Raw genomic sequence first — 26,746 nt, 5'->3', positions numbered from 1 at the left:
GCTGCAAGCCATGGTAGAGGTTGAACTGTATCCCCCCAAAAAAAGATATGTCCAAGTCCTCACCTCTGCTATCTGTGAATGTCACCTTATTTGGAAATAGTCTTTGCAGACGTAATTAAGTTAGGATCTAGAGAGAAGACCGTCCTGGATTTACAGTGGGCCCTAAATATTTACCTGATTCTCTAAATCCAGCAACAGGTGTTATAGTAAGGGAAGGGAGAGGAAGATTTGAGACACACGGAGGGGAAGGCCACATGAAGATGGAAGCAGAGCCTGAGGAGATGCAGCCGCAAGCCAAGGAGTGCCTGGGGCTACCAATAGCTGGAAGGGGCAGGAAGGACTCTCCGCTAGAGGCTTATGCCACCCACGCCCCAACCCCAGTTTCCACGGCAGCCCTAGGAAAGGAATAGTGTCCAGGCTGCAGAGCCATGGCCAAGCTGCTACCTCCACAGTTTCTCTCCCTCCCGGGGGACAGTGCGGTCCTGCTCAGGAGATCAAGCCCCTGCCTCCCACCCACCTCTCACGAGTCCCCAGACCCACCCAGGCCCCAGGCGCCCGACTCAGGCACACGTTCAGCTGCAGCTGAGACACGCTGTCGCTGCCCCACCCATGGGAGGCTGCACCCCCTGGAGGAGCGAGGCAACTCAGGGTCCAGCATGCACCTGCTGGGTACCAATGTCCCCAGGTATGAAGCTGAGGGCCTCCCAGGCAGGAGTGGGCCTTGGGTGGAGAGGAGAAGACGACAAGGATTCGGTTTAATGAGCAAACTGACGAGGCAGGATGCTGAAAACACAATTCTGAGTTTAATGTTTTCTGGAAAGAGCTGGGGGAGCTTAAGCAGCGAGTGTGGCGCTCTGCTTCCGGGCACGCCCACAGCAACTCGGCTTCAGAGTCTGACCCGCAGAAGTTCTTTAAAGAGAGGGACTTAGGGACCCCAGATCCCGGCAGCCAGGCCCAGAGAGGGAAGCAGGATTAGTCAAAACCAGGTGGGGGATGGGGGGAAGGAAGAGAGGCAGCGGGGGTTTGGGGGCCCAGCGGGTAGCAAGAGTGACCCTGGGCATCAACATGGGGTGAGGTGGAGAGGGGCTATGGGGTTCCTGGAGATCAGAGACTGGGGTGGCCATGGGCAGGGCCAGAGCACCGTGGAGACACCGCAACCCTGCTCCAGCTGGTCCTGCAATTGCCACAGGGGCTATTGCCTCTCCTGCCACCCAGCTCCTGAGAGTGAATCCTGACACGGGTGATTGGGACGTGTACTTCCTCTTGACTCTGGTCTCAGGACTGAGGCTCACAGGAGCCTGAGAAACAGACAAGCGGGAGCTTTCTAGCCCCTTCCAGCTCTCCCCTGCTCTGAAGCCTAGAAAAAGCCCCTCTCAGGCTACTGGTCAGAGGCCTGGATGAGGGCAGTGGGGGCAGAAGGGGTCTGGATCAGCCTTGCTGCCAACCAACACAACACATGTGGAAGCGGTGATGCTTAGCCCACGAGGAGATGGGAGACTGCAGTGCTGCTTGAGGTGTTTTATAAAAAACAGAAGCCAAGGCCCCGGGGCCTTCTGGGGCTGATTTGTGTGGGAGGCGGCACAGAAAGCCAATGCCAAGGTGGCAGGCATGGAGACCACCCCCCAGGGCTCTGGGGTGGCACAGGGGTGGAGCAGAGCCACACATGGATGTACCAGGAGCTCTGCCCCTCATAGAAACATCTGCAGGCCTGGGGGACCCAGGGGTCCCTGGCCACTGTCAGGAGCCCTTCGGCTGCTTCTACCAACCTGGAGCCAAGGCAGGGGGCTCAGCTGTCCCTCTGGGAGGCTGACGCCTGGGGCCGCAGCCCCCATCACCTCGCAGCTGTGACTCAGAAAGACCAGCAGAGCCCTTGGGCAAGGCCACAGGGATGTCAGGGTCCACCTATCCCTCAAGAAAGTTCCTACGTGGCTTGAAAGAATTAAGCCAGAGGTAGTTTCCTGCCCCCGGCCCCTCCCCTGACCCCAGAGCTTTAACTTTGGATCTTCTCTTAAGCAGAGTCTCAACTGAAAAGGCCTCTCTCTTGGGAGCCAGCAGGCTGGCTGGAAAGACAAAAATAACAACCCTTTTCTTTGTCCTCCACGGTTTACTTTGCTCCTTTTGAGACCTTTAGAATTTGCCTAATTATTTCCAAGGACTGGAGCCGCGGTGCCGCACCCTGGGACGCCCTGCCGCCACCCGCGTCTCGCCGCCGTGCGGGGTCACTTGAGGATGTGTGCAGAGAGGGCCGCGGAAGGTCCCCGAGGGTTCTCGCGGGTGCCCCGCCCTGGTGATTTCATCTGCCGTCAGCTCTCTCCAGAGGCTGCGGGATCTGGGAGCACCGACCGCTTTGGCTTTCCGTGTGTGCAGGGCGTCTCACTGAATGCCAAAGCCAGGGAGGCGGAGTCCAGGGATGGGGGAAGAGGCGGTGGGGTCAGCACAGCGCAGGGGTGGAAGGTGGCGAGAGGAAAGGAGGTGGCCGGCCAGCTAGGGCTCGGTGGCGTGCTTGACCAGGTAGCCGCTGAAGGTGATGTAGGTGTCCAGCTCCTCGCTGAAGATGGCGTTCTCGCGTTCGCCCTTGTAGAGGCGCACCCACACCTGGTCCTGCTCCCGCAGCTCCAGCATCAGGCTCTGGCTTTGCATGATGCTGCGGTCGCCCACCTGCGCGAACAAGATCACCACCTCCTCCTCGTTCTTCATGATGTGCAGGTAGGTCTCCTTCTGGTTCCAGGTGTGCACGTTGAGGCTGAAGAAGTAGATGCCGGGCACGTAGCAGTAGAACTTGCCGGTGAACATGTTGAAGTGGCCGTAGAGGTTCACGAACTCCGTGTCGAAGATCACCGTCTGGTAGTAGTGGTTGCTGTGCATGGGCTTCTTCCGGCCCACCGAGAAGGCGGCGTAGTGGCTCTTGCACCGCTCCCCAGGGGCCCCCATGGAGCCCTTCTGCCCTTTGGGTCCAGTGTGGCCCCTGGCCCCTGCTGAGCCTGTTTTGCCGTATTTCCCTTGGAGGCCTCGATCTCCGCGGTCACCCTTCTCCCCTAAAAGGGATGGGAAAACGCGTGCTGTTAATGGAGCAATCCGGTGGTGTCCTGAGCCTTGGCTGCTCGCTCTCCGGTCCCTGGCGCTGTCCTGATTCGTCCTCACAGCCCTGACCTGGCAGAAGCTTCACTCCTGCCCCCAGCCCCCTGCCACGGGCGGCGTCCCAGCCTGGCACAGAGGTATCGTGATTCCCAAAATGGCCAAGCAAACAGACTCAACCTCAAGGACGGTTCTATTTTTGCCCAGAAGCAATAATTTTTTTTTTCCTTCTGGAAAGCCCTGGTAAAAAAAAAAAAAAAAGAAAGAAAAGAAAAAAAAGAAAATGGAACATACGGGTTCGTCCAAAAGCAACGGGCTCTGCGGCCAGACCGACGGCTCGCTCTGAGCAAATGAACTCCAGATGTCGGGGCCAGCTCGGGATCTAGGCTGCAAGTGTTTCCAGTTTGATTTCACGGGGCTGTGCAGGGTTATCTGCCGTGTGCAGGACCGGAGCGAGCAGGTGGCATTTCAGAAAGCAGGCTGGGGGACCAAGCCCCAAAGCAAAGGGCCTAGAAGCCTGGCGTCCACATACAACTGGAGGGACGAGACCCCAAGCAGCCTCTGGGCTCCCTCTCCTGCTCTTGGTCCTGTGGGCCCCTTTCCAAGCCCTCCTCTTGGAGAGGGGCCAGAGCCTCAAAATCAGAATTTCCTGTGCCTTCCCCTCTAGATGACAGCCTGCCTGCCTCTGCTCCCTGTCCCGAGGGAGCCATTCTGCTCTCGCCCAGCCCCACCCTAACGACTCCATCCCTTCCTCCGGATCAGCACAGAGCAGCCCGGCCACCCCGTGCTTGTCTTTGCAGCCATCTGACCTTTCAAGATAGTGATGTTGATCTGGGGCACGGCGGTCGCCGGGTACATGGAGGTACCGGGGTCACAGCAGCGCAAGCACCGGGAAGCAGGGAGCCCCTGGTCCTGACTGGGCCTGTATTTTTCATGTTGTTCTTCAGCCCTGAGGGAATAAAGAATCACAGTGAAAGTCAGCCACTCTCAGGCCTGGAAACGCTGCTCTCTCCTGCTGCCAGTGGTTCTGGCGTGCCTGACCTGCCTTCTCACTCTCTCACCTGGACCCACAAGGCTCTGTGTTCACACTGGTGGGCTCACGGCCCACTTTGGGATCCTCACTACTGAACGAGCCCCCTGCCCTCTGTTAAAGGCAATGACAGTCCTGGAAACACACGCAGCGATCAATTGAGTGCCACGCAAGATGGGGGCTGCTCGGGAGAAATCCACACTTCTAGGAGAGGGTCTTTGGGTGACACAAGACAATGCCGGGACTCCCTATCGTATATCCGTGATGCTAGAAAATAACATATGAAGCTGACTCGTCTGCAAATAAGAAGGTTCAACTGGATCTTTAGGATTCCCCTCAGCTGTAGCCGCTGGAGAGACTCTTATGTTTCCAACCTGATTGGAAGGACAAGCCCACAGGCAGGATGGACGGCGGCGGCTCCTGGCTGCCACCTTGCGGCCCCTCATGGCATCACATGTCTCTGGCTTGTGGCTCTTCTTGCCCAGGCTGTAGAGCTGCGCAGACCCATGGGGGCAGCAAAGTCCCCCTGGATGGGCCAGCTCCTCATCTAATGCTGCTCCCACTTCTGCACCCCCAGACTATCCAGGAAATGGATCTCTGTGCCCTAAGTTCAGCTACCCATAAGCCCAGGACTCCCAGACGGACATCTCACCCCTACCTCTCTCCTAAGCCCCAGACCTCGACTTCAAACTTCTCACCAGAAGTCTCCATCTGGAGATGCAACAGGCCCCACAGATGTCATGTATGCAAAACCGAAACCCCTGTCCCCATCCCTTCGCCCCTGGAATCTTCTCTTTCTGAGCTCTGTTCCTGGCATCAACAGCGGGTGCCCAGGGTGGAGCCTTCGGCATCACCCCCGACTCCCTCCGCCAACCCCGTGGCACAACCTTCAGCAGAGTCCTGGGCTCCCAGCCAAAAGGCACCTCCAGAACTGAGCCCAGGGCCCTCATCATCTCTGATGCACCCCTGCCATTTTGACTCTCGCTTGGAATCTGCCCCTCCCCGCACCAGCTCATCCTCTCTGCTGCCTCCCTCTGGCATTCTTCCGAGAACACCGTCCAATTCAAGCTTTCCCATGATTCCTCTTGTTCTTTGTAGGATTGAGTTCAGGTGAGACCCTCCCCAACTAGACCCAGCTGCCTCCAGGCTCAACTGCCCTACTATCCTCCAGCCTCCAGCCTCCAGCACTGGGTCTCACCATCCCAAACCACCCACCAGCCCAACAAACACTGCCAGCCATGCCTTTGCACACCCCATTCTGGCTACCAGGTAGCTTTCCCCTCCTTCTGCACCTGCGAGGCCCGCAGGTGTCCTTCAAGACCTAGTTCACTCCTCTCATTCTTCCTGGGTCCCGCTCCTCCCTCTCCTGGCCCTGCCTCCAGCATCATGGGTATACCCCTACTACAAAGCCCACCACGCTGCCCTGTCTCTCATGTGTCTATCTCCCTCTCGGCCTCAGAGCTCCTGGAGGCCAGGACTGTGCCACTCATGTGTCCCCCCGTGCCTGGGGGATGGCCTGACTGATAGGAGGGGCTCAATCAAAGAAAGAGGAGGGAGAGGAAGAAAGAACGGAATGGTGTGACTCAGCCTCAAATCCTGTCCAATCCCATTGTACAGTGAAGTTAGTCTGAAGCCTCAAGTATCAAGTCAGCCCAACGCTCAAAATAATGAAGAGACTCCGAGCCAGGCTTGAGCTGTCGCCGGGTCTCCAGGACCTCACTCTGGATACATGGCAGTTGGATGAAGCACTCGGCTTCCCTAGGAAACGTCCCAGGTCGGCTGGAGTCTCTCTGTCATTGCAGGTCGTAGACACGAAGGCCATCCAGAGTCCTTCACAACCTTTCAAGGGAAGCCGACACTTGGCCCACCCAGTCTCCGCTGTCCTCTCCTGTCCTGCAGTGTGATGAGACGCGTGGGCCGTGGACACCAGCTCTTGGTCCAGCATCTCTCCTAAGGCCACGCTCCACCTCTCCCTGCCTCCAAGTGGTGCCTAGGTCCCCAGCAGATATTCTCAGCGGACAAAGTGAGAATGGAAAGACAAACTGGAGGGCGGGTTGGGAGCTTGGTCTGCTCTTTTCTTAAGGAGGCAGCTGCAAAGCCACTTGCAGACCCCACTCCTTTAGGCTCGTGGTGAGGCTGGATCACTGTCCGCAGTTTCAGGTGAGGTGCCCAAGCCACGGAAAGGAGGAATAGCTCGTCTGTCCTGCAGGACCAGCCTCCAGCAGGGCCACGGCTCAGCTTCGGCTTTCTTGCCTTCACATCTCACAGTGAACTAGCTCCCCCAGGGGCCCCAAGACCCAGGCTCAGCCTGGCCAGAGCTCCTGCTCTTACACCCTCGTGGCCCCTCACCTCTCGGCATGGTCCGGAGGGGACGGCAGCTCCTCAGTCCCCTCCCACTCCTGCTGTTCCCCCTGGACATGGGGCACACGACTCAGGACCAGGCCAGAGGCAAAGGCAAGGAGCAGGCAGTACACCAGCAAGAGTCCCTGTCCATGGGAGCCCATCTTCCTGCCGGGCCCTGGTGGGAAAGAAACACACGGGGAAGGCACCGAGTTAGGAAGGAGCTGCACAGAGAAACAGCCTGAAAATTGGGGAGAGAAACAGCCTGGAAATCGGAGGTGCTTCCCCAGCCTCACGCCACTGGGAAATGCTGCAGTTACACAGCTTCTGGGAGGACAATCACTCTCACACACCCATGCATGCATACACGCACTCACAACGCACTCACGTGCACACACGCACATGCACACACATTCACATACATGCAACCCCCACACATGCACACACTCAACACACATGTAATCCACACATGCACACACAGTCACATACACTCACATGCAACCCACATATTCACATGCACCCAACACACATGCAATCCACACACATGTAATCCACACACATGTACACACAACACACATGCACAGTCTCAACAATGAAACCTACACACATGCACACACATGCACATTCACATGCACACATATACCCACATCACATGCACACTCACATGCAATCCACACACTCATATGCACATTCTTAACACACATGGAATCCACACGCTCACATGCACACAGTCAACACACATACACTCACACTCACATGCACACACACATACAGTCCACATACATGCACTCAACACATGCAATCCACATGCTCACATGCACTCAACACACATGCACAACTCACACACATACCCAAATCACATGCACACTCTCAACACACATGCACACACATGCACACATATACCCATATCACATGCACACGTACATGCAATCCACTCACATGCACACAGATTCACACACACATGCAATCCACACACATGCACACTCTTACATGCACTCACACATATACCATCACATGCACTCACGTGCAATCCACACATGCACACACATTCACATACATGCAATCCACACATGCACTCTTTCAACACACGTGCACACATTCACATGCACACATATACCCACATCACATGCACACTCACGTGCACGCCTGCATACTCTCAACACATTCACATGCATGCACATCCACTCATGCACACATGCGCTCACATGTACACACACCTTCACATGTGCACACACACTCTGCCCCCAGAGCCTCAGCCAGTCAGGCTGGTGTTGAGGGGTTGCTGAGCAAGGTGCTGTCTCTGCCCACCCAGCCTCTCGGGAAGGAGAGTCCATCAGCCGCTGGCCCCACAGACAATTGTATACCACCCCTCTTAGGACAGTAAGAAAAATCCCAAGCAAGCTTTGAATGATCATCATCCCTTAACTCAAAGCAAAGCTGGCTCAATGACCAGGTCCTTCACCGGTGGGCAGGTGGGTAGGAAGGTGGCTGCAAGCTGCTTTCTGGCCACCAGGCAGCGCATCAGCAAGTGTCCTTGGCATCTACTTTAGGGATGTGCCAAGCCCAGCCCCACAGAGCAGTCATCCTTCCAGGAAGCCAACCCCACGTCTCACTCCCGGAGCTTTTGGCAAAAGCTTGGGGCAGGACCCCCTCCATCCAGTATTGGGAGAGTCCTTCTAGAAAGGGGTGCTCACGGAGGTGGGGAGTCCAGGGAGCCCACGAGGGGCAGCACTTGGGCCCACATTAGGTGAACGCCCACCTGCCACCCTGTGAGCGGCTCGCTCCCCTTGCCCAGGAATCTGGCATCAGGAGTCGCAGGCCCAGCCGTTTCAGGTGGGCCAAAAACCTCCCCACCGAGGGGCACAGCGACTGTGGTCAACTCTAACCCCTCTTTGTTCACCAAAATGTAAAACTCGAAATGTCGCAGGCCCCGTGGGAACACCTCATTCAACACACAGCCGCCCAGTGAGAAGGTGGGTGAGAAGCGTCCCTCACTCCCGGCTGCCAGGCCGGCGTGGACTCCAGCTCTTTCTTGAGAGGCAAACAGTGAAAGCAAGGGCTCATCTCCAAAGGCCCTGGGCCAGACTCTTTCTCCTCTAACTCCTCTTATGTCTAAGGAAAGTTAAAATCCTGAGACAGATTTCTTTCTCTGCCCATATTACACACCAAGATGACCGCGACGTCTTACTCATCTTGGGAAGCCGGGAATTTCTTCCACACACGCCATCGCTCGGGGGCTTTGGAGCCTCTAGGGGGGATGTCTGTAGCGGGCTTTTTTTTTTTTTTTTTTTGAGATGGAGTCTTGCTCTGTCACCCAGGCTGGAGTGCAGCAGTGTGATCTCGGCTCACTCCGCCTCCTGGGTTCAAGTGATTCTCCTGCCTCAGCCTCCCAAGCAGCTGGGATTACAAGCATGCGCCACCACGCCCAGCTAATTTTTGTATTTTTAGTAGAGACGGGGTTTCACCACGTTGGCCAGGCTGGTCTGGAACTTCTGACCTCAAGTGATCCACCCACCTCGGCCTCCCGAGGTGCTGGGATTCCAGGCATGAGCCACGGCCCAGGACTTTAGTGGGCTCTTGAGTGAAGTCTGAAGGGCTCCCCGCAGAGCCCTCACGCCAAGTCAACATTGCAGGGGAAGATCTGGAGTCCAGGGCTCTCCTGATAGAGCCTCCGAGGTGACAGTGAGGAGAGCAAGGCTGGCCCCCCCGAACCTCTCTCCTCCCCTGTCACACATACCTACACCCAGTCTTCACCGCCCTGCATGGCCCACGCCCCATCTCTGCAGTGGCTTAGCTGGAGCCCCCACCTCCAAGTGTCCTACCAGCCAGCTGTCCCTCCCATGCGTCAGGGCCCAGAGACCGTCTCAATGACCAAGGAGCTGCTTAGGCCACAGCCCCCACCCAGAATCTCTGATACCTCCCACCACTTGCCAAAAAAAGGGTGTATGTGCACATGGTAATTTATAAAATACACATCTAAGTTCTCTCTCCAGCCATCCGTCTGGTTAGGTTTGAGAACACTTCCTCATTAATAATTTTTATCCCATCACGGATGGCCCCACAATTAATCCTCTAGGGAGACAATATACATTCATGACTGTACCAAATTTGTAAATGAGAAAACAGAGACTTGGAGAAGCTAATTAGCCTAAAATTCTGATTTTTTTTTTTTTTGACAGGATCTCACTCTGTGAGTGAGTGCAGTGGTGCAATCTCGGCTCACTGCAGCCTCTGCCTCCTGGACTTGAGCCATCCTCCCACCTCAGCCTCACAAGTAGAAGGGACTGCAGGTATGCACTACCACACCCAGCTAATTTTTTTTTTTTTTTTTTTTTTTTTTTGTAGAGACAAATTTTCCCCATGTTGCCCAGGCTGGTCTCAAACTCCTGGGCTCAAGTGATCTGCCCACCTCAGCCTCCCAAAGTGCTGGGATTACAGGCGTGATCCTCCACGCCGGGCCAAGACTGATTTTTGAGCAGGGTGGCTGCATTTGAACTCAGACAGGGTGGCTGCATTTGGACTCAGACAGGCTGACAACAGATGACAATAAAATCCTGCCCGCCTTGTCTTCAACACCCAACTCAAGGTCTCATAGTCTTCCTGAAGCCTTCCCAGGCCCCTCAACTGGGAAAAATTCTCCATCCTCGGTCTTAGTTTTCTTTTTTGATACAGGGTCTCACTCTGCCTCCCTGCAGCCTCAACCCTCCCGGCTCAGGCCATCTGTCCACCTCAACCTCTCAAGCAGCTGGGACTACAGGTATGCGCCACCACGCCCAGCTAATTTTTTTTGTTGTTTTTTCGTAAAGACACGGATTCACCGTGTTTCCCCGGCTGGTCTCAAACTCCTGAGCTCAAGCGATTCACCTGCCTTGGCCTCCCAAAGTGCTGGGATTATGGGCGGGCGCCATAATTTTGTTTTTCCTATTGTCTCCTACTGCAGAGAGTTTGTCTAGCCTATGACAGTCTACTCAGCAGACCGTGGGTGACCTCCTCCAGGGCTGGGACGTCCCCTAGCCAAGCATCCTGCAGCACCCTGAATCACTGGTGCTCAGCAAATATTTGTCAGACTGAATTCTCTAAATTTGTTTATTTCTCTATTTCTGTATTTCCTCTGTTTCTCCTTGGCGCCTTAATAATTATTCTGTTTTTTCCTTTTAAGTGGCAAACTTGTACCAGTTAAAAGGAAAAGAGATTTTCCTTTCTTTATTTTTTCCTGAATCCCAAATTTTATATATACACATACACATGTTTACATATATATACATATATACATATTGACATATATATATATACACACACACATATTTATTTAAGAGAGGTTGGAATGTAACTACAAAAGGCATTAAAAAGCTACCTTGGATTATTCTACTCTGTGGTTTCTCAACCCTGGCACCATTGAGGGATTGCTGGGTTTTTTTGTTTTGTTTTATTTTGAGACAGAGTCTCGCTCTGTCACCCAGGCTGGAGTGAAGTGGCGCGATCTCGGCTCACTGCAACCTCCACCTCCCAGGTTCAAGTTATTCTCCTGCCTCAGTCTCCCTAGTAACTGAGATTATATGCGTGTGCCTCCACACCCGGCTAATTTTTGTATTTTTAGTAGAGACAGGGTTTCGCCATGTTGGCCAGGCTGGTCTTGAACTACTCCTGACCTCAGGTGATCCATCTGCCTCGGCCTCCCAAAGTGCTGGGATTACGGGCGTTTGCCACCGCGCCCAGCCAACCCTGGCACCATTGAGGTTTGGGCCTAGATAATCCCCTGTGGTGGGGGGCTAGCCTGTGTGCTGTAGGATGCTTAGCAGTAACCCTGGACTGTCCCCACCAGATGCCATTAGCACCACTACCTCTAGTTATGACAACAAAAAATGTCTCCAAACATGGTAATATGCCTGTTCCTCAGGGGCAAAATTGCCCCTAGCTAAGCACCGGCATTTGTTTTTATGTTGGTCTATCTCTTTCTAGTCTAGCAAAGGGATTTTCCACACCTTGGTCAGAAGAGACGGGGTCCAGGATGCAGCTGGGTTAGGAACGATGCTGTCACTGGGGTGGGGTGGGGCTGGGAAACCCCAGCAGAGAGCCCCAGGCTCAGGCTGGTAGGGACAAGGCCACTTTGGCGGTGGTGGCTCTCCTCAAAAGCCTGCTGTTCGGAGTCAGAGCAAACCCAGGTTGAAATCTTTCCTTCCTGAAAAGATCTTAAGAAGCATTTTACCAAATCCCACAGCAAAGCCAGCGTCATAACATTATGATCATTTTAGTCACTTTTGGGCAAAAACAGCATTGCCCAACATCTAACCAAACTTGGCTCCAGATCACTGTTAGTGATTTCCAGCAAAAATCCCCCTACAGTGGGGAGGCTGTGTCCCAGCAAGGTTATCTGGAAGAACGTGTTAGGCAGTTCCAGGGAAGTGCCCTGAGCACATCTTGGCCAGTGGCGTGAAACCTGCGTGAATCCAGATCCACGTGGCCCAGTCTCCAGGCCTCATCGCAGGCAAGGCAACTGAAGACAGTTCCAGCATGACTCAAGCTCTTTACTTGCCTTTCCCAAATCCTGCAAATATGAGCCAATTTCCATGGTAATTCGGCGACCATTTTCCTTCCCTCCATGTCCCTGAGGACTAGCCACTCTTCAGCGTCCCTTCCTCAACCCCACATCATCCACCTACACCTGACCTTCTCCCCAACAAGAACACATCCCCCTTTACAGGAGGAGGGAGGCCGGAAAAGAGAAACCAGGCTACACGCAGGACGTAGAGGAGGACAGGAAGCCTGAGGACACATCCTTGTGAATAATTTGTATCCCGGCCGGGCGCGGTGGCTCACGCCTGTAATCCCAACACTTTGGGAGGCCAAGGCAGGTGGATCACCTGAGGTCAGGAGTTCAAGACCAGCCTGGCCAACATGGTGAAACCCCGTCTCTACTAAAAATACAAAAATTAGCTGGGCGTGGTGGGGTGAACCTGTAGTCCCAGCTACTTGGGAGGCTGAGGCAGGAGAATTGCTTGAACTCAGGAGGCGGAGGTTGTGGTGAGCCAAGATCGCGCCACTGCACTCCAGCCTGAGCAACAGAGTGAGACTCCGTCTCAAAAAAAAAAAGAAAAAGAAAAAAATTGTATCCCTTGTTTGCTTGTGGTGGCTCACACCCATCATCCCAGCACTTTGGGAGGCCAAGGTGGGTAGATTGCTTGAGCCTAGGAATTCAAGACCAGCCTGGACAACATGGTGAAGCCCCATCTCTACCAAAAACACAAAAATTAGCCAGGCATGGTGGTGTTCGCCTGTAGTCCCAGCAGCTGCTCAAGAGACTGAGGTAGGAGGATCACGTGAGTCCAGGAGGTCAAGGCTGCAGTAAGCCATGATCGCATCACTGCACTCTAGCCTGGGTGACAGAGTGAGACCCTGTGGTAATAATAATAATAAAATAATAATAATAATAATTTTTATCCCTCCACAGGCCTCTTAGCTCTGTGGTAGGTCCTTTAAGGAGACAGTAGTCACATGCAAGTTCACCATTCCTTATATTTGTTTCAAATTGGGCCTTTTGGCTGGGCGCAGTGGCTCACGCCTGTAATCCCAGCACTTTAGGAGGCCGAGGAGGGTGGATCACTTGAAGTCAGGGGTTCGAGACCAGCCTGGCCAACATGGCAAAACCCTGTCTCTAGTAAAAATACCAAAATTGGCCAGGCACAGTGGCTCACACCTGTAATCCCAGCACTTTGGGAGGCCGAGGCGGGTGGATCACGAGGTCGGGAGATCGGAGACCATCCTGGCCAACATGGTGAAACCCTGGCTCTACTAAAAATACAAAAATTAGCTGGGCGTGGTGGCACGTGCCTGTAGTCCCAGCTACTTGGGAGGCTGAGGCAGGAGAATCGCTTGAACCAGGGAGTCGGAGGTTGTGCTAAGCCGAGATCATGCCACTGCACTCCAGCCTGGCGACAGAGCGAGACTCCATCTCAAAAAAAATAAAAATAAAAATACAAAAATTAGCTGGGCTTGGTGAATAAATAAACAAATAAGTGGGTGCTGTTATATTTTTGTCTCACCTCCGTGCTCTCATGCTTGTGTGCTGACAGCGGACCCCTGAAGCTCTGGGACTGTGTGCCTGGGTTTTGTCCTGATGCTCCACCCAGCGCAGGGCCTTTTGACAAAAGCATTCTGTAAACACTGTTTTCCTTTTTCTTTAATCCTCATCAGGTGAGCAGCTGTTCTGAGAGGCAAGAAGCCTATAATCTCCTTGAACTGGAAGGAGCCTTGGCAGACATGTCCAAGCTGCCCTCTCAGCTGACCATCTAGCACAGGCTGGGTTTACTGAATGCCCATGATTTGCATGGCATTGTGCAAGAGCTTGGGAGGAAGTGATTCAACCAGGAATTAAATCTATTCCCTGACCTCAAGAATATAACAGGCTAGTGAAGGAAACAGACACGTACCCAATTATAGCTCAAGACAGAACAACACATGTTGAATTAAAATGCTAAGTGGGTAACATTCTAGAACTGTGCTGTCCGGTACAGTGGCTGCTATGTGTGGCTATTTAAATTTAAATTAATTAAAATGAAAGAAAATTCAAAATTCAGTTCTTCAGCTACACTAGCCACATTTCAAGCATTCAATAACTATTAATACATGTAGGCTGGGCACAGTGGTTCATGTCTGTAATCTCAGCACCTTGGGAGGCCAAGGTGGGAGGATTGCCTGAGCCCAGGAGTTCAAGACCAGCCCAGGCAATATATCGAGACCCCATCTCTACAAAAAATGCAAAGATTAGCCAGGCATGGTGGTGTGCACCTGTAGTCCCAGCTACTCTGGAGGCTGAGGCAAGAGGACTGGTTGATCTCAGGGGGTTGAGGCTGCAGTGAGCCACGACTGCGCCACTGTGCCCTAGCCTGGGCAACAGGGCAAGACCCTCTCTCAAAACATAAAAATAAAAAGCCACATGTAGCTAGTGGTTACCATGTGGAAAGTATAGAATAGAACATTTCAATCATTGCAGAAAGTTCTGTTGGACAGCTCTGTTCTAGATTAAAATGAAGTCATCAGGGAGGAAGCAGTAACTGTGAACAAACAGCAGGCCAGAAATCCGAGAGGCGTTTAGACCCTTTCCTGTCATGCACCCGCATCTCATCCGTCCCCAGCCTGCTTGAATAGATCCTAAAGGTCAACTCTCCCTCCTGCCCTGTGCCTGTATCAGATGCCCTCCAGGGGCTCCGCTGTCCCCCAGACCTCAGTCCACCCAAGACAAGCATCTTCGTCTGCCTTTTCCAGGGTCTAGACATTGCCCCCGCCCCCAGTTTACATTCATCTCCCAAGGAAACTTGGCATAAGATAGGACTTTATCTCACATCTAGTGGTGTCCAGTTCAAGAATTGGATTCAGGCCAGGTATGGTGGCTCACGCCTATAATCCCAGCACTTTGGGAGGCTGAGGTGGGCAGATCACTTGAGGCCAAGAGCTCGAGGCCAGCCTGGCCAACATGGTAAAACCCTGTCTCTACTAAAAATACAAAAATTAGCTGGGTGCAGTGGTGTGTGTCTGTAATCCCAGCTACTCAGGAGGCTAAGACAGGAGAATCGCTTGAACCCAGGAGGCAGAGGTTGCAGTGAGCTAAGATCGCATCACTGCACTCCAACCTGGGCAACAAAGTGAGACTGTCTCAAAAAAAAAAAAAAATACGATTCAGCCCAGAACCCAAACACTCCTGGTTTCTACACAGCCTCAACGGCCCCTTAGCCATCACCACCCCTTCGTGCCACCCCCCCCAGCCACCTTTGGAACATCCCCAGAATCCTCCCAACCAGAAGAGAAGCCCTGAGTCCACTCCCCCTCGGCTCTGACGTCTGGTAGAATTCTCCTGTTGAGAAGCTTAGAGCTCTCCTGTTGCTGCAAGAGGATTCAGGTACTGGGGTGCCAAGAAAGAGGAAGGTGCCACGTTGGGGTGTCCTTCTGACAGGTGTCATCTGCTCATAGCCCTTTCCTCCCCGCCAGAAGCCATTCATTCGTCACATTAATTGCCCAATGACCAAACTCCTCCAGTGATGGGCAGAAGGCGGGCAGAGTGGCTCCCATTTGATGAGTGATGTGTGTTTACCTCTTCTAGAAGCCCATTTACTAGCTAATATTCCCTGCTCTAACTGCACTGCCCCCACTGGTCTCAGACTCTCCCTCTTTCCCTCAACCTCGTGGTGGATGGGGTCCCTTATGGAAGGAATTCTCGCCAGATGGAGCCGAGCCGCCCCTTTTCCTGAGAGATGCTGGGGTCCTGGAGCCTATCTCCTCTCTCAATCTCCCTCTCTCCTGTTTCCAAAAAGCTGCCCTCTGTCTTGCAGAAGGAGGGTTTGTTTTTAAGGCTTAGGTGTTTATTTGGTTACTTCCAAAGCCCAAGTCCAGGGATGAATACAGACTCTTCCAGGGCTACTTGCTAGTTAATTAGCAATGGTTTCCTCTTCCCTGGAGGGGAATGAGGTCTGGCTTGGGACAAAAAAGTGAAGCGAAGATAGGCCAAGAATTCTCCCATCCTAAAGCATCTACTTTCCCATCTTGGAGCAACTGCACCTTCACCAGGAAGGACTCACCTGGAGCGAAGAGTGGGACTCAGTGTAAATTTTTGCCCAGGCCCTGCAAACAAGGAGGCCGCATGAGCCGTCAGGCATCGGGCCTTCGGGGCGCTTGGCCAGCCCAGCCTCCAGAGCTCCGATTCCGTCCCAGTGGAAACAAAGATTTCCTTGAGTAGAGCAGCTGTCCTCAGCTCACCTCCCAGCTGGAAGGCCTCGGGTGGCAGGCTTGCCCCTGCTTTGAGAACCGTGTGAGAGAGAAGAGGCACCAACAGCTGTCCTGAGCCCACTCTGCAGGTGGCCTGGCCCGCCGCCCACTTCCCTAGCACCAGCAGCGGGGACGCCCTCGGGGACTGACCGCTCCCAAAACAGAGGGAGGAAAGAACCTGGGAATTCTATGGCCTGGTGCCCCTTCGCACCCAGCCCTTTACAAGCAGCACAAACGTATTTGGTTGTCTGGGGCCTGGACAAGCCCCAGCATTTTCCAGGCAGCTCCTGAGGAAGCCTGGCATAAGACAGGGCTTTATCCCCAGCCTGGGGCTTCTAGGTCAGGAATATAATCAGCACAGCATCCCACTGGCCCTCCTCCTGCTGGCCCCGCCCCGACTGCTTGGCTACGATCACCCACGACCCTCGTGGCACCCAACACCCTTCTGCATTCCTCTTTCGTGCACACTGTAAGCATCTGCCAATGTCGACTGCCCTCTTCTTCAGCCATGGGGTTTGGCCCACACTGTCTCCCAGTGTTTAGCCTTCCTGATCAACCCCCAAAGACAGGTGCTCTCCCAGGCTGTTCCTCAGCTCTCAGCTCCTCTTGCTCCTAATTCTACATTTATTTATTTATTTATTTAGGAGACAGGGTCTCCTTCTGTCACCCAGGCTGGAGTGCAGTGGTACAGTCATGGCTCACTGCAGCTTCAAACCCTTGGACCCAAGTGATCCTCCCATCTCAGCCTCCCGGGTAGCTGGAACTACAAGCACATGCCACCACACCCAGCTAATTAAAAAAAAAAATTTTTTTTTAGAGACAGGGTCTCACTATGTTTCCCAGGCTGGTCTCAAGCAATCCTCCAGCCTTGGCCTCCCAAAGCGGGTAGGATTATCAGCGTGAAGCCACCGTGCCTGACCTCTTTCTGCCTGTCCTGGTCCACACCACATCTTCAGCTGACAATGCCCCATTCCATGTCCCCACCACTGACCTGGCTGCTGAGACCTGGGCTTGCAAATGTTTAAGTCAGTACAGTGGCTACGAGCCACATGGAGCTATGTCAGTTAAACAAAATGAAACATCCAGTTCTCGGCCAAGGAGCCACATTTTAAGTGCTCACGTGACTAGCAGCTGCCATACTAGACAGCACAGCTCTTAGCACCTTGCACCACAGCTGAAGGTTCTGCTGGGCAGCGCTGGTCTAGACCCACATATGCAATCATCTGCTGAACACCTCCTCTTTGCTCTGCGCTAAGACTTTTTTTTTTTTTTGAGACGGAGTTTTGCTCTTGTCACCCAGGCAGGAGTACAATGGCACAATCTTGGCTCACTGCAACCTCCGCCTCCCGGGTTCAAGCAATTCTCCTGCCTCAGCCTCCGAAGTAGCTGGGATTACAGGTGCCCGCCACCACGCCCAGCTAATTTTTGTATTTTTAGTAGAGACGGGGTTTCGCCATGTTTGTCAGGCTGGTCTCGAACTCCTAACCTCAAAGCGATCCACCCGCCTCGGCCTCCTAAAGTGCTGGGATTACAGGTGTGAGCCACCGCACCAGGCTGCTCTGCCCTAAGGCTTTTAAGCCCCCAATTAACTCATATCTTTCTCCCCCGTCCTTACCACATTAGCTTCTCCTCCTGTGGCTTGCAGCTTGGTGAAAGCTATGCATGCCATCACGTGGGGTCCCGGGCCAGAAGCCTGCAAGCCACTTGGATGCCACCTTCCTTGCACCCGCCACATCTCATCCATCGCCAGCCCCCTGCAGGTCTCCTCTCCTCTCCATCACTTCTTCCCCAGCCCTGGCTGGTTTTCTGCCTCCCATCTGTCTCCCACACTGCTTCCAGAGGCAGCTCTGAAAAACGCAAATCTGAATGCCACCCCTGGCTCCAAGGGCTTCCTATGCCAGTAAAGGAGGGAGTAAGCCCTGAGCGTTTCCATCTGGCCCTTCCCCACCCCGCGTGAGTCCCTTTCAGTCCAGCTCCCTGGAGCTACTCAGTCCCTAACAGATCACACTTGAGGTCTCGTCCTCTGGCACCCGCTCTTTCCTCTGTCTGGATGCCTGTTTCTCCTCCACCTTCTCCATCCGTGTATTCTCCAGAGCTCAGCCTGAGGCCACCTCCTCCGGGAAGTTGCCCAGACCCGGGTGTGCTGTAAGTGCCCCTCCCCCAGCATCCGGACGAACCGGTCTACAGTCCTTGGTTTCCTCGTCCTGTCCCCAAGACTCCAAGCCCCTGGGAAATGGGAGCCCCATCTCATTTCTCAGGCATCACCAGCATCCGGTGTCTAACTCTCAACAGGGCTCCAATGCTCTCCTCACCTTCAATCAATCCCAAGTACAGAGCCATCGTCCAAAGATGACATGCCTCAGCCACAAGCCTGTCCAAATCTCTCTCTAACTCCAGCTGGGGACACAGAGATCCAAGGTACATCACTGTCACCAGAATGCTGACTCCTGGTGTGGCCACGTAGCCATCTTCCCTAGAAACGCTCCTCTTATCTGCACTCAGAAAGTCTATTGCTTCAAAGAGATGAAACCACTGCCTCCATTCACCAAGGTTACAAACCACCTACATGTCCGGGAACACAGTCTAATGAAATACATGGCTGGGTGCAGTGGCTCACGCCTGTAATCCCAGCACTTTGGGAGGCTGAGGCAGGCAGATCACCTGAGGTCAGGAGTTCAAGACCAGCCTGGCCGACATGGTGAAACTTTGTCTCTACTAAAAATACAAAATTTAGCCAGGCATGGCACATGCCTGTAATCCCAGCTACTCGGGAGGCTGAGGCAGGAGAATTGCTTGAACCTGGGAGGCGAGGATGCAGTGAGGTGAAATAGCACCACTGCACTCCAGCCTGGGTGACAGAGTGAAACTCCATCTCAAAAAAAAAAAAAAAAAAAGATTTACAGTGCATCCATCCATATGATGGAAACTAGAAAAACAAGGTGGTTGATGAGAGTGGTGAAATCAGCAATAGGGAGGGATGGGGATTGTGGTAGACCAGTAAACGCGTTCTTTCTAAAGACATTTAAAGAAATAATATGGGCTGGGCACGGTGGCTCACGCCTGTAATCTCATCACTTTGGGAGGCCGAGGCGGGCAGATCACAAGGTCAGGAGATGGAGACCATCCTGGCTAACATGGTGAAACCCCGTCTCTACTAAAAATACAAAAAATTAGCCGGGCGTGGTGGCAGACGCCTGTAGTCCCAGCTACTTGGGAGGCTGAGGCAGGAGAATGGCATGAACCTGGGAGGTGGAGCTTGCAGTGAGCCAAGATCATGCCACTGCACTCCAGCCTGGGCGACAGTGCAAGACTCCATCTCAAAAAAAAAAAAAGAAAAGAAATAATATGGAGGGACTGGGGAGCAGCCAGCAGCACCAGTTAGGCGTCTCTGTAAATAGGTGAATATTTACTGACATGGAAAGATGTTTGGGCCGGGCACAGTAGCTCACGCCTGTAATCCCAGCACTTTGGGAGGCCGAGGCAGGCGGATCACTTGAGGTCAGGAGTTCAATATCATCCTGGCCAACATGGTAAAACCCCGTCTCTACTAAAAAGTACAAAAATTAGCTGGGTGTGGTGGCGCGTGCCTATAATCCCAGCTACTCGGAAGGCTGAGGCAGGAGAATCGCTTGAACCCAGGAGATGGAGATTGCAGTGAGCTGAGATCACGCCACTGCCCTCCAGCCCGGACAACATAGCAAGACTCTGTCTCAAAAAAGAAAAAGAAAAGAAAAGAAAAAGAAAGGAAGGAAGGAAGGAAAAGAGAGAGAGAAAGAGAGGAAAGAAAGAAAAAGAAAGAGAAAGAAAGAAAGAAAGAAAAGAAAGAGAGAGAAAGTTTGTAAAGCAGTAATGAGTTTTGAAAATGCAGATTGAAAACATGCAGACCCAAACACACGCACATACAGGCACACACATACACATACACACACACACACACACACACACACACACACACAAAACCACAAAGACCCAAAGGCCACCCACCGGGCTGCCAACAGCAATTATCTGCGGTGATGAAAATACAGATGCTTACCATTTTCTTATTTTGGCCTCTCTGTTTCTTTCCCCTGTAACAGTCACGTCCTTTTTCACAGTAAGTACACATTATTTTCCACTAGAAAAATGACAAATAAGCCCCACCCTGGGGACTAAGGGAGCATTTTGTTTATTCCAGGAAACTCGACTAGATGCATAGAAGAGTAGGATGGGGAGAAAAGACAGCTTGTTATATTGCATCGTTTAAGGCTCAAGCGGAACCACGGGGAATACAAGTTGACCTAGTGCTGAAGTCTCACGCTCTTTTGCTCATTTGTTCAACAGGTGTTTATTGAGTGTCTACTACGTACCCGGCAGGGAGCTGGATTCTTGGGACGAATGGAACAAGATGCCCCTTCCCTTGGGCAGTAGAGTCCCTGGCAGCTATGGTATGGGATGTGTTAGGACCAGGAACGGCACAGGTGGTAGGGAGCCCAGCAGGGTGGCATTTCATCCAGGCTGGAATTAGGCGAGCCAGAGAGAACCCGTTTCCTAGCAGTGAGGGGCTTTGTTCGTCTTTGGCCCTTGCTGTTGAAGGAGGCTGCCTGAGTAGGGCCGGTGGCCTGCAGCCGTGAAACAGAAGGAAACAGAGCCCCGTCCTGCAGCCCATCCTGTGCGTGATGTGCAATGGCCAGCATGTTTCTGGACCCAGGAGTAGCCCAATGTTTATCAGAGATTCCTTCTGACAAAGCCCCGCTACCCCTGAAAAGCCACCACTGAGAGCCAGGCTCTGGCCATGGTGCCTTCCCTACACCACTGAGCTTGATCCTTAGAAAGCTTGATCCTTAGAATGCCTAACCCTTAGAATACCTGATCCTTAGAATGCGCAAACAGCCTCAGAGCGATGGAGCCGCTTGCCCCAGGTTCCACAGTGGGGAGGTGCTGGAGCTCAGATTAGACCTAGGTGTGTCCGACAGCAAAGCACATTACACTTCACCCCGAGGGGTGGCCAGAAAGATGCCAGAGAGCATAGGCTCCTCCTCCTCCCAAGCCATGGTGCAGCAACCGTTCCCGCCCGCTGGGCTCAGGGTTACGGTGCCCACCAATATGCTTACTTGTTTATAGGTGGAACCGCTGCAGCAGCCTTTGGCTTCGAGGACTGTATCCAGCAGCTGAGCCCTTGCATTCATCGTTCAACAGAGGATTACCGAGTGCCCACTACATGCCAGGTATGGTATGGGGTACCAGGGAAACCTGTAACCATCTTCCTTGATGCAATGTGCTAAGATATCCCTGGTGCCAGCCTGCTAGCATCTTAAAATACACCACCGGAGTTTAATTCCTTTGGATTTAGGCACAGGATCGCCAGGAATATCCGCGCGTGCACGCACACACACACACACACACACACACACACACCTTAAAATGTGAGGGGCTTGGGCAGTGTGGCCCATCGGATGTGCATTTTTAGGGCACTGCTTTTGTAGGGTGAAGAGACACCAGCATGCTGGCAAGCTCTGAAGAAGGGAGGAAAAGACCCACGTGCTGGGGTACAGATGATTTTCTCTCCCGACCAGTGCCCTCTAATGGGCAGAAGCAGGCCTGAGCTCTGGGTTGCAAAGGAACCTAAGTTCACGCACCACACGGGGAGGACCCACAGGACCATGGGCCTTGCCCTCATTGATATCCTTTCATGGAGGAGGGGGCTCCCCTGAATGCCAGAAGACGCAAGAGACCTGTGGTCACCCCCTAACCCACCCAGATCCTTCCATCTCTCACTTTAGATTCTTTACAAGGAGAATGGGTCTAAGCGTTTTCTGAACACACCTCTGTCCCCAGCTCTGAAGACTGGCCCCAGTAACCTGTGGGCAGAGTCAGGGGGCCCTGCCCGCCTTCTGACCTACATCTGCCTCGAACCCACCCAGGGCTGGCAGCTTTCCCAGCAGCTTCCCTGCTCCCCGGGGCAGAGGGTGGCTGTTATCCAGATGTCTTGCTGAGGGGGATGGGTACAACCCAAAGCATAGGGTTTGGGGCATTCCACCAAGTGTGGCTTTAGCCGTGGCCAAGAACAACATTTGACCCAGCACAGGGCACCAAGAACTTGACTTCCCCATGCCCCGCCTGCCCGTCTGCCTCTTCTCCTCCTCCCCTCGACTCCTGCCTCCCTGCCTGCCGTCTCCTGCTCTACTCTGTCTCGTGTCAAGGAAAATTCCTACAGGAGCCAGGGAGATGGGCAGACACCGGCCCGGCCACAGCCGTCCCGACGGCCGTCCTGGACAGGATGGGGGCCCGGGGAGGGGCCTGCAGTCTGTGCCAGCCCCATCTGAAGCTGGAGAACGGCTTAGATCCAGGGGGCCTCAGAGGCAAGATAGCAGTGCCCTGGTGTACAGTGGGGACTGTGGGGGTCCCCGTGCCCCTGCTGGAGACCATCCCCCTTTGAACCACATTCAGATGCCAAGCCCAGCTCTGGAAATCAAGTGTAGGCAAGAACAGGCAGCTGGAGGGGTGCTGATTTGCCAAGAGCCACTCATATCACCCCAGCACAAGTGTCACACAGCCATGACCTTGACAAGGACCCAGAGATAAAGATCCTTCCCACATGGCTCTGAAGCCCCTCCCTTCCTGCTCACACCGCATGCCTCTCCCGGAGAACTAGAGGCTGCAGCGGCAGCAGTTGGAGCATCTCACTGCGGGGCTCCGGAAGGAGGAAAGGAGTGAGCATGTCCTGCTCCTGCACGTCCCTGCTTAAGCTCAGGACTGGCCCTTCCAGGCCAAGGACCCCAGCATAGACCCCAGGACAGGGCCCCAAGGATCCCTGGCTCATGAGAGCGGCTTGCTGGGCTGCCCCAAGAGAGCCTGAAGGAAACACATTGTTGAGCTGAGCTGACGTCGCTGTTTCTTCCAGACTGCTCTCTAAAGTGGGCAGGTGAGTTCTTGCCCTGTATGAAGGGGTCAGGGAGATGGCAGGGTCCTGTCCAGAGAGCTGCCTTGTGCCATTTGACACCAGCAGGCCAATTTCAGCAGGTTAACAGGGGAAATGGCAACCTGTGGCCCACGAGGGAGTGCCCCCACTTGAACATCTCTAGAGGCTACTGATTGTCAGGCAGAGGTGGGATCGTCCAGGGGATGGTGTAACCTGCTCCTTCTTCCTGCCCTTCCTGGTGTCCGTCACCCCCACCCCTTCCCTAAGGTTCTGGAGCCTCAGCCACAGCCCCCCACCCTAGGAACAGGAACCCCTGAGGACAAGACACAAATGGGAAGCTCCAGTCCCTGCGCACAACTGTATCTACGAAATTCTTTTCATCTTTGTTTTGATGAGCAAAGTTCAATGCCAGAATAGTTGGTTTATGAGTCATGCTAATTACAGCTGGGGGGAGGCACCAGGAAGAAGAACAGAAAGGAGCATGTTCCAAAAACACTCTGTTGTCCTGGTTGCCCTGAAAAGGGGGGTCACTTCCTAGGAACAAGGAGGGAACCCATGGCCTTCCTGGGACAGCTTGGTCTTTCTCTGCTCCTACTTGGGAGGGCGTCCCTCGCCAGCTGGCTGCACCTGCCTGGGAGGGGCAGTGGTGTCCTGTAGCCGCACAGCGCCCACCTAGGGCTTCCTGCACCATGCTTCCTGCCTCCCTGAATGAGCTCACTGGGGACACCACCCTTGGCAACACAAGAGGAGGAGAGGGAGGCGGGAGGAGAAGTAGAGAGTCCCTGGGTAGCAGACCTGTGTCCTTCCTGCCCCTGGGCATTCTCTGTTAGCAGCTGGGAGAGAGAAGTTCCCAGCATCAGCTTGGCGAGCTGAGTGCCATGTTCCCAACACCAGATAGGAAGGTTAAAAGTATACGCCCCGGAGGCCAGGCGCGGTGGCTCACCCCTGTAATCCCAGCACTTTGGAAGGTTGAAGCGGGTGGATCACTTGAGGTCAAGAGTTTGAGACCAGCCTGACCAACAGGGTGAAACCCAGTCTCTACTAAAAATACAAAATTAGCCAGGCGTGGTGGTACACACCTCTAATCCAGCTACTTGGGAGGCTGAGGCAGGAGAATCGCTTGAATCTGGGAGGCGGAGGTTGCAGTGAGCCGAGATTTGGCCTTGCACTCCAGCCTGGATGACAAAAGCAAAACTCTGTCTCAAAAAAAAAGAGAAGCATATGATGCACTTGGGATAAAGACACAGATTGGAGTCTTGAGTCCTCCATCCCTGTCTCTGAGACCTCAGGCAAGCCGTGAGCCTCTTGAGCTTTGCGGCTCTGCTCTTTCCACAAGTGAGAGTTCCCTTGATAGAAGTGTTGAGAATTAACTATTATAATAATTATTATAATTATTAATATAATGTTGAGCGCCTGCCATGTGAGAAGCAGACACACAAACCTGTGGCTGACATCATGATGATGATGACGATGGTGATGATGATGATGATGGTGATGATGATTGCCACTGTTGTTGTTGGGTGGACTCTAGGGGCCTCTCCAGCTCTGCAGGTCTAAGAGGGAGGGTGGGGAAGCTTCTGCTTGTCCTCAGCCCTCGGCTCCCATCTCCCTGTCTTGGTTCCCTCCTCCCCGGTTGGCAGGTGCTGGAGAGGCCTCCTGGGGCATGTCCTCCTATGTCCTCCCGCTCCCTGCAGCACACACCACAGCCAAGTGCGTCTATCTGTGGCTGTTCATGGCTGCACGGCCTGCCAGGGAGTGTGTACTTTCCTGCACTATAAAAAGCAGGGGCCGGGCAGCCTGTAAGGACATCACATGCTCCCCTGGGGCCGTGAAGTGGCCAGCGGTGGAGAAAACAGTTTCTCACGGCATTTCTCATGTTCAAAGCTCAGGACCAGAAAGCTCCCAGCACGTCATGTTGCCTCCTTTCCTAGAAACTAGGTGGGGTAGAAGAGTCAGGAACACCTCACAGAGGGGGGCGGCTTCCTCCCTCCCTCCCAAGCAGGGATGAGTCGGCCCAAGGGTGCCTGAAGCACGCGGAGGGTCCAGAGAAGACAATCTGGTTTTCTGGGGCTGGAAGAGTGTGGCCCGGGTATTGGCCCCGTGAGGCCCGGGCTAACAGTGGGGACCACACCTGCACCGGTGGAGAAGCCCTGGAGGGCTGGGTGGTGGGCGGTGGGTCCACCTGCGAGGTCCAGAAGCCCCAGGGCGGCTCAGAGGCTCCAGCCCCAGGCCGGGGGGCCACTCCCAGCGGCACAGGCAGCTTCGCTTCCCAGGAGGGCCCCGGGGAAGCAACATCGTTTTTTCCTGCCCAAGCTGGACCCCCTCCAGGACACCAAGGCTGTCAGATGCGGGGGGCCAAAGTCAGCGCTTCCTATTCCGTGAAGGTCCAGGTTGGCCACAGACAGGACTGGACAGACCCGGCGGTCAGGTGGTCCCAGTGATAAGGAGTGGGGTGAGGGCATCCCCGCCAGGTGCAGCCGCGGGCATTAGTACCATTCCTCTTCCTTCCACACCCTCAGAAAGGCACCAGAGAACAGTGAAACAAGATAAACACCCCACAAAAAACTAGGGGGAAGGTGCAATTCCTCCCGTTAGTATCCACGTGCAGAAAAGCCCGGCTCCTCCACAGTCAGGGAGACCCGGGACCATCATGACCCCCGCGCAAAGGCGCCTATGGCGGGGGCTGAGCCAGAGCCAGACGCCAGGGCTGCCCCCGAAAACCCGGGTCTTTCCGCCCCTGCGCCGCCACCGCCAACCCGGCCCCTCCCACGGCGCTCTCCGTCCGTCCCGGCCCAGGTGTCTGCCATCCCCGCCCTGGCCACCAGGCTGAAGCCACGAGGATGGGGCGGGGCAGCGCTGGGTCCCCCGGCCCGGCCACCTACCTCCGTCCCGCCGGCCGCTCCTCCCGCGCCGCCCTTAGAGCATCTCCCGCCGGCCAAGCCTCCTCCCGGCCAGGTCCGGGGCGATGCACAGACTCGGTGAAGGAAACAGAGCAGGGGAAAAGGTCTTCCGGAGGACGACAGTGCAGAAGAGGAGGGTGGGGGGCGGTACGAGCAGCCACAGGTCCCCCCCACCCACAGCTCCTCTGTCTCCCCGGCGCGGTCTCCGAGGTCTCTGCGACCAGAAGCGGAAGCGCGGTTTCTCGAAAGTAAAGGAAGAGGGGAAGAAAGTGGGACAGACGCGCAAGGAGCGAAGCCCAGCCAGATGTGAGCAGCGAGGAGCCTCCAACACCCCCGGCGCTTTTCGTCCAAACAGCAGCCGCGGAGGATTAACCGTGTGTGCCCCGCGCCGCGCCTCAGGGAAATCCAGCGGCCGCCTCCTCCCGGCCCCCTGGGGAGCCCGCCAGGCTGAGAGTGGGGGTGGGGCAGATTCCGTGAGTCTGGAGGTCCGTCCAGAGGCGGAGGGGCTGCGAGCCCCGGACGAGAATGCCCCCCGCAGGATGGGGGTGCCCAGCAAGGCTGAGCGCTCCTAGTCACTTGGTAGCAGAGGGATGAGCCCCAAGGTCTCCGGGATCCGCTGTGGCCAACCCCGAGGGGTCAGGTCTCCAAACAGTGGCAGACCTGAGACACCCTGTGCATTATCGGGGACTCAGACAGGTTTGGGGGAATCTGTGAACCCCCTATAACAAAATGCCAAACGGGTGTGTG

At 54.4% G+C, this 26,746-nt stretch overlaps 1 protein-coding gene across 4 annotated transcripts; it reads right to left on the bottom strand.

The window, feature by feature from the left end:
* Positions 1 to 781: 781 nt before the first annotated feature.
* Positions 782 to 26,417, bottom strand: C1QTNF1 (C1q and TNF related 1). 4 transcript variants are annotated; one of them, XM_003818260.6, is made up of 5 exons: positions 25,982 to 26,417; positions 24,541 to 24,652; positions 6,455 to 6,623; positions 3,885 to 4,024; positions 782 to 3,035 (listed from the first exon to the last, which is right to left on the bottom strand). In XM_003818260.6, exons 2-5 carry the CDS (start codon positions 24,554 to 24,556, stop codon positions 2,485 to 2,487), a joined length of 876 nt encoding a protein of 291 aa, XP_003818308.1. In that variant the 5' UTR covers positions 24,557 to 24,652; positions 25,982 to 26,417; the 3' UTR covers positions 782 to 2,484. The 4 variants fall into 4 exon arrangements, with proteins under 4 accessions (XP_003818308.1, XP_034798913.1, XP_054957082.1 ...); XM_034943022.3 differs by lacking the exons at positions 24,541 to 24,652; positions 25,982 to 26,417 and adding an exon at positions 16,015 to 16,032; XM_055101107.2 differs by lacking the exons at positions 6,455 to 6,623; positions 24,541 to 24,652 and having other exon boundaries at positions 25,982 to 26,356.
* Between the last annotated feature and the right edge of the window lie 329 nt (positions 26,418 to 26,746).

The sequence above is a fragment of the Pan paniscus genome, chromosome 19, assembly GCF_029289425.2.
Source record: "Pan paniscus chromosome 19, NHGRI_mPanPan1-v2.0_pri, whole genome shotgun sequence".
In the NCBI taxonomy this organism is placed as follows: Eukaryota; Metazoa; Chordata; class Mammalia; order Primates; family Hominidae; genus Pan; species Pan paniscus.
This window is presented reverse-complemented; position numbering and strand designations above follow the sequence as displayed.

Excerpts from the sequence above, each read along its gene's own strand:
- C1QTNF1 (XM_008971530.5), bottom strand. The coding sequence starts at position 6,903 with ATGTGTGTTGAGTGTGTGCATGTGTGGGGGTTGCATGTATGTGAATGT. Across the intron at positions 4,025-6,454 it reads CCTCCGGACCATGCCGAGAG|GGCTGAAGAACAACATGAAA; the intron begins GTGAGGGGCCAC and ends TTATTCCCTCAG. Across the intron at positions 3,036-3,884 it reads CAACATCACTATCTTGAAAG|GGGAGAAGGGTGACCGCGGA; the intron begins GTCAGATGGCTG and ends CATCCCTTTTAG.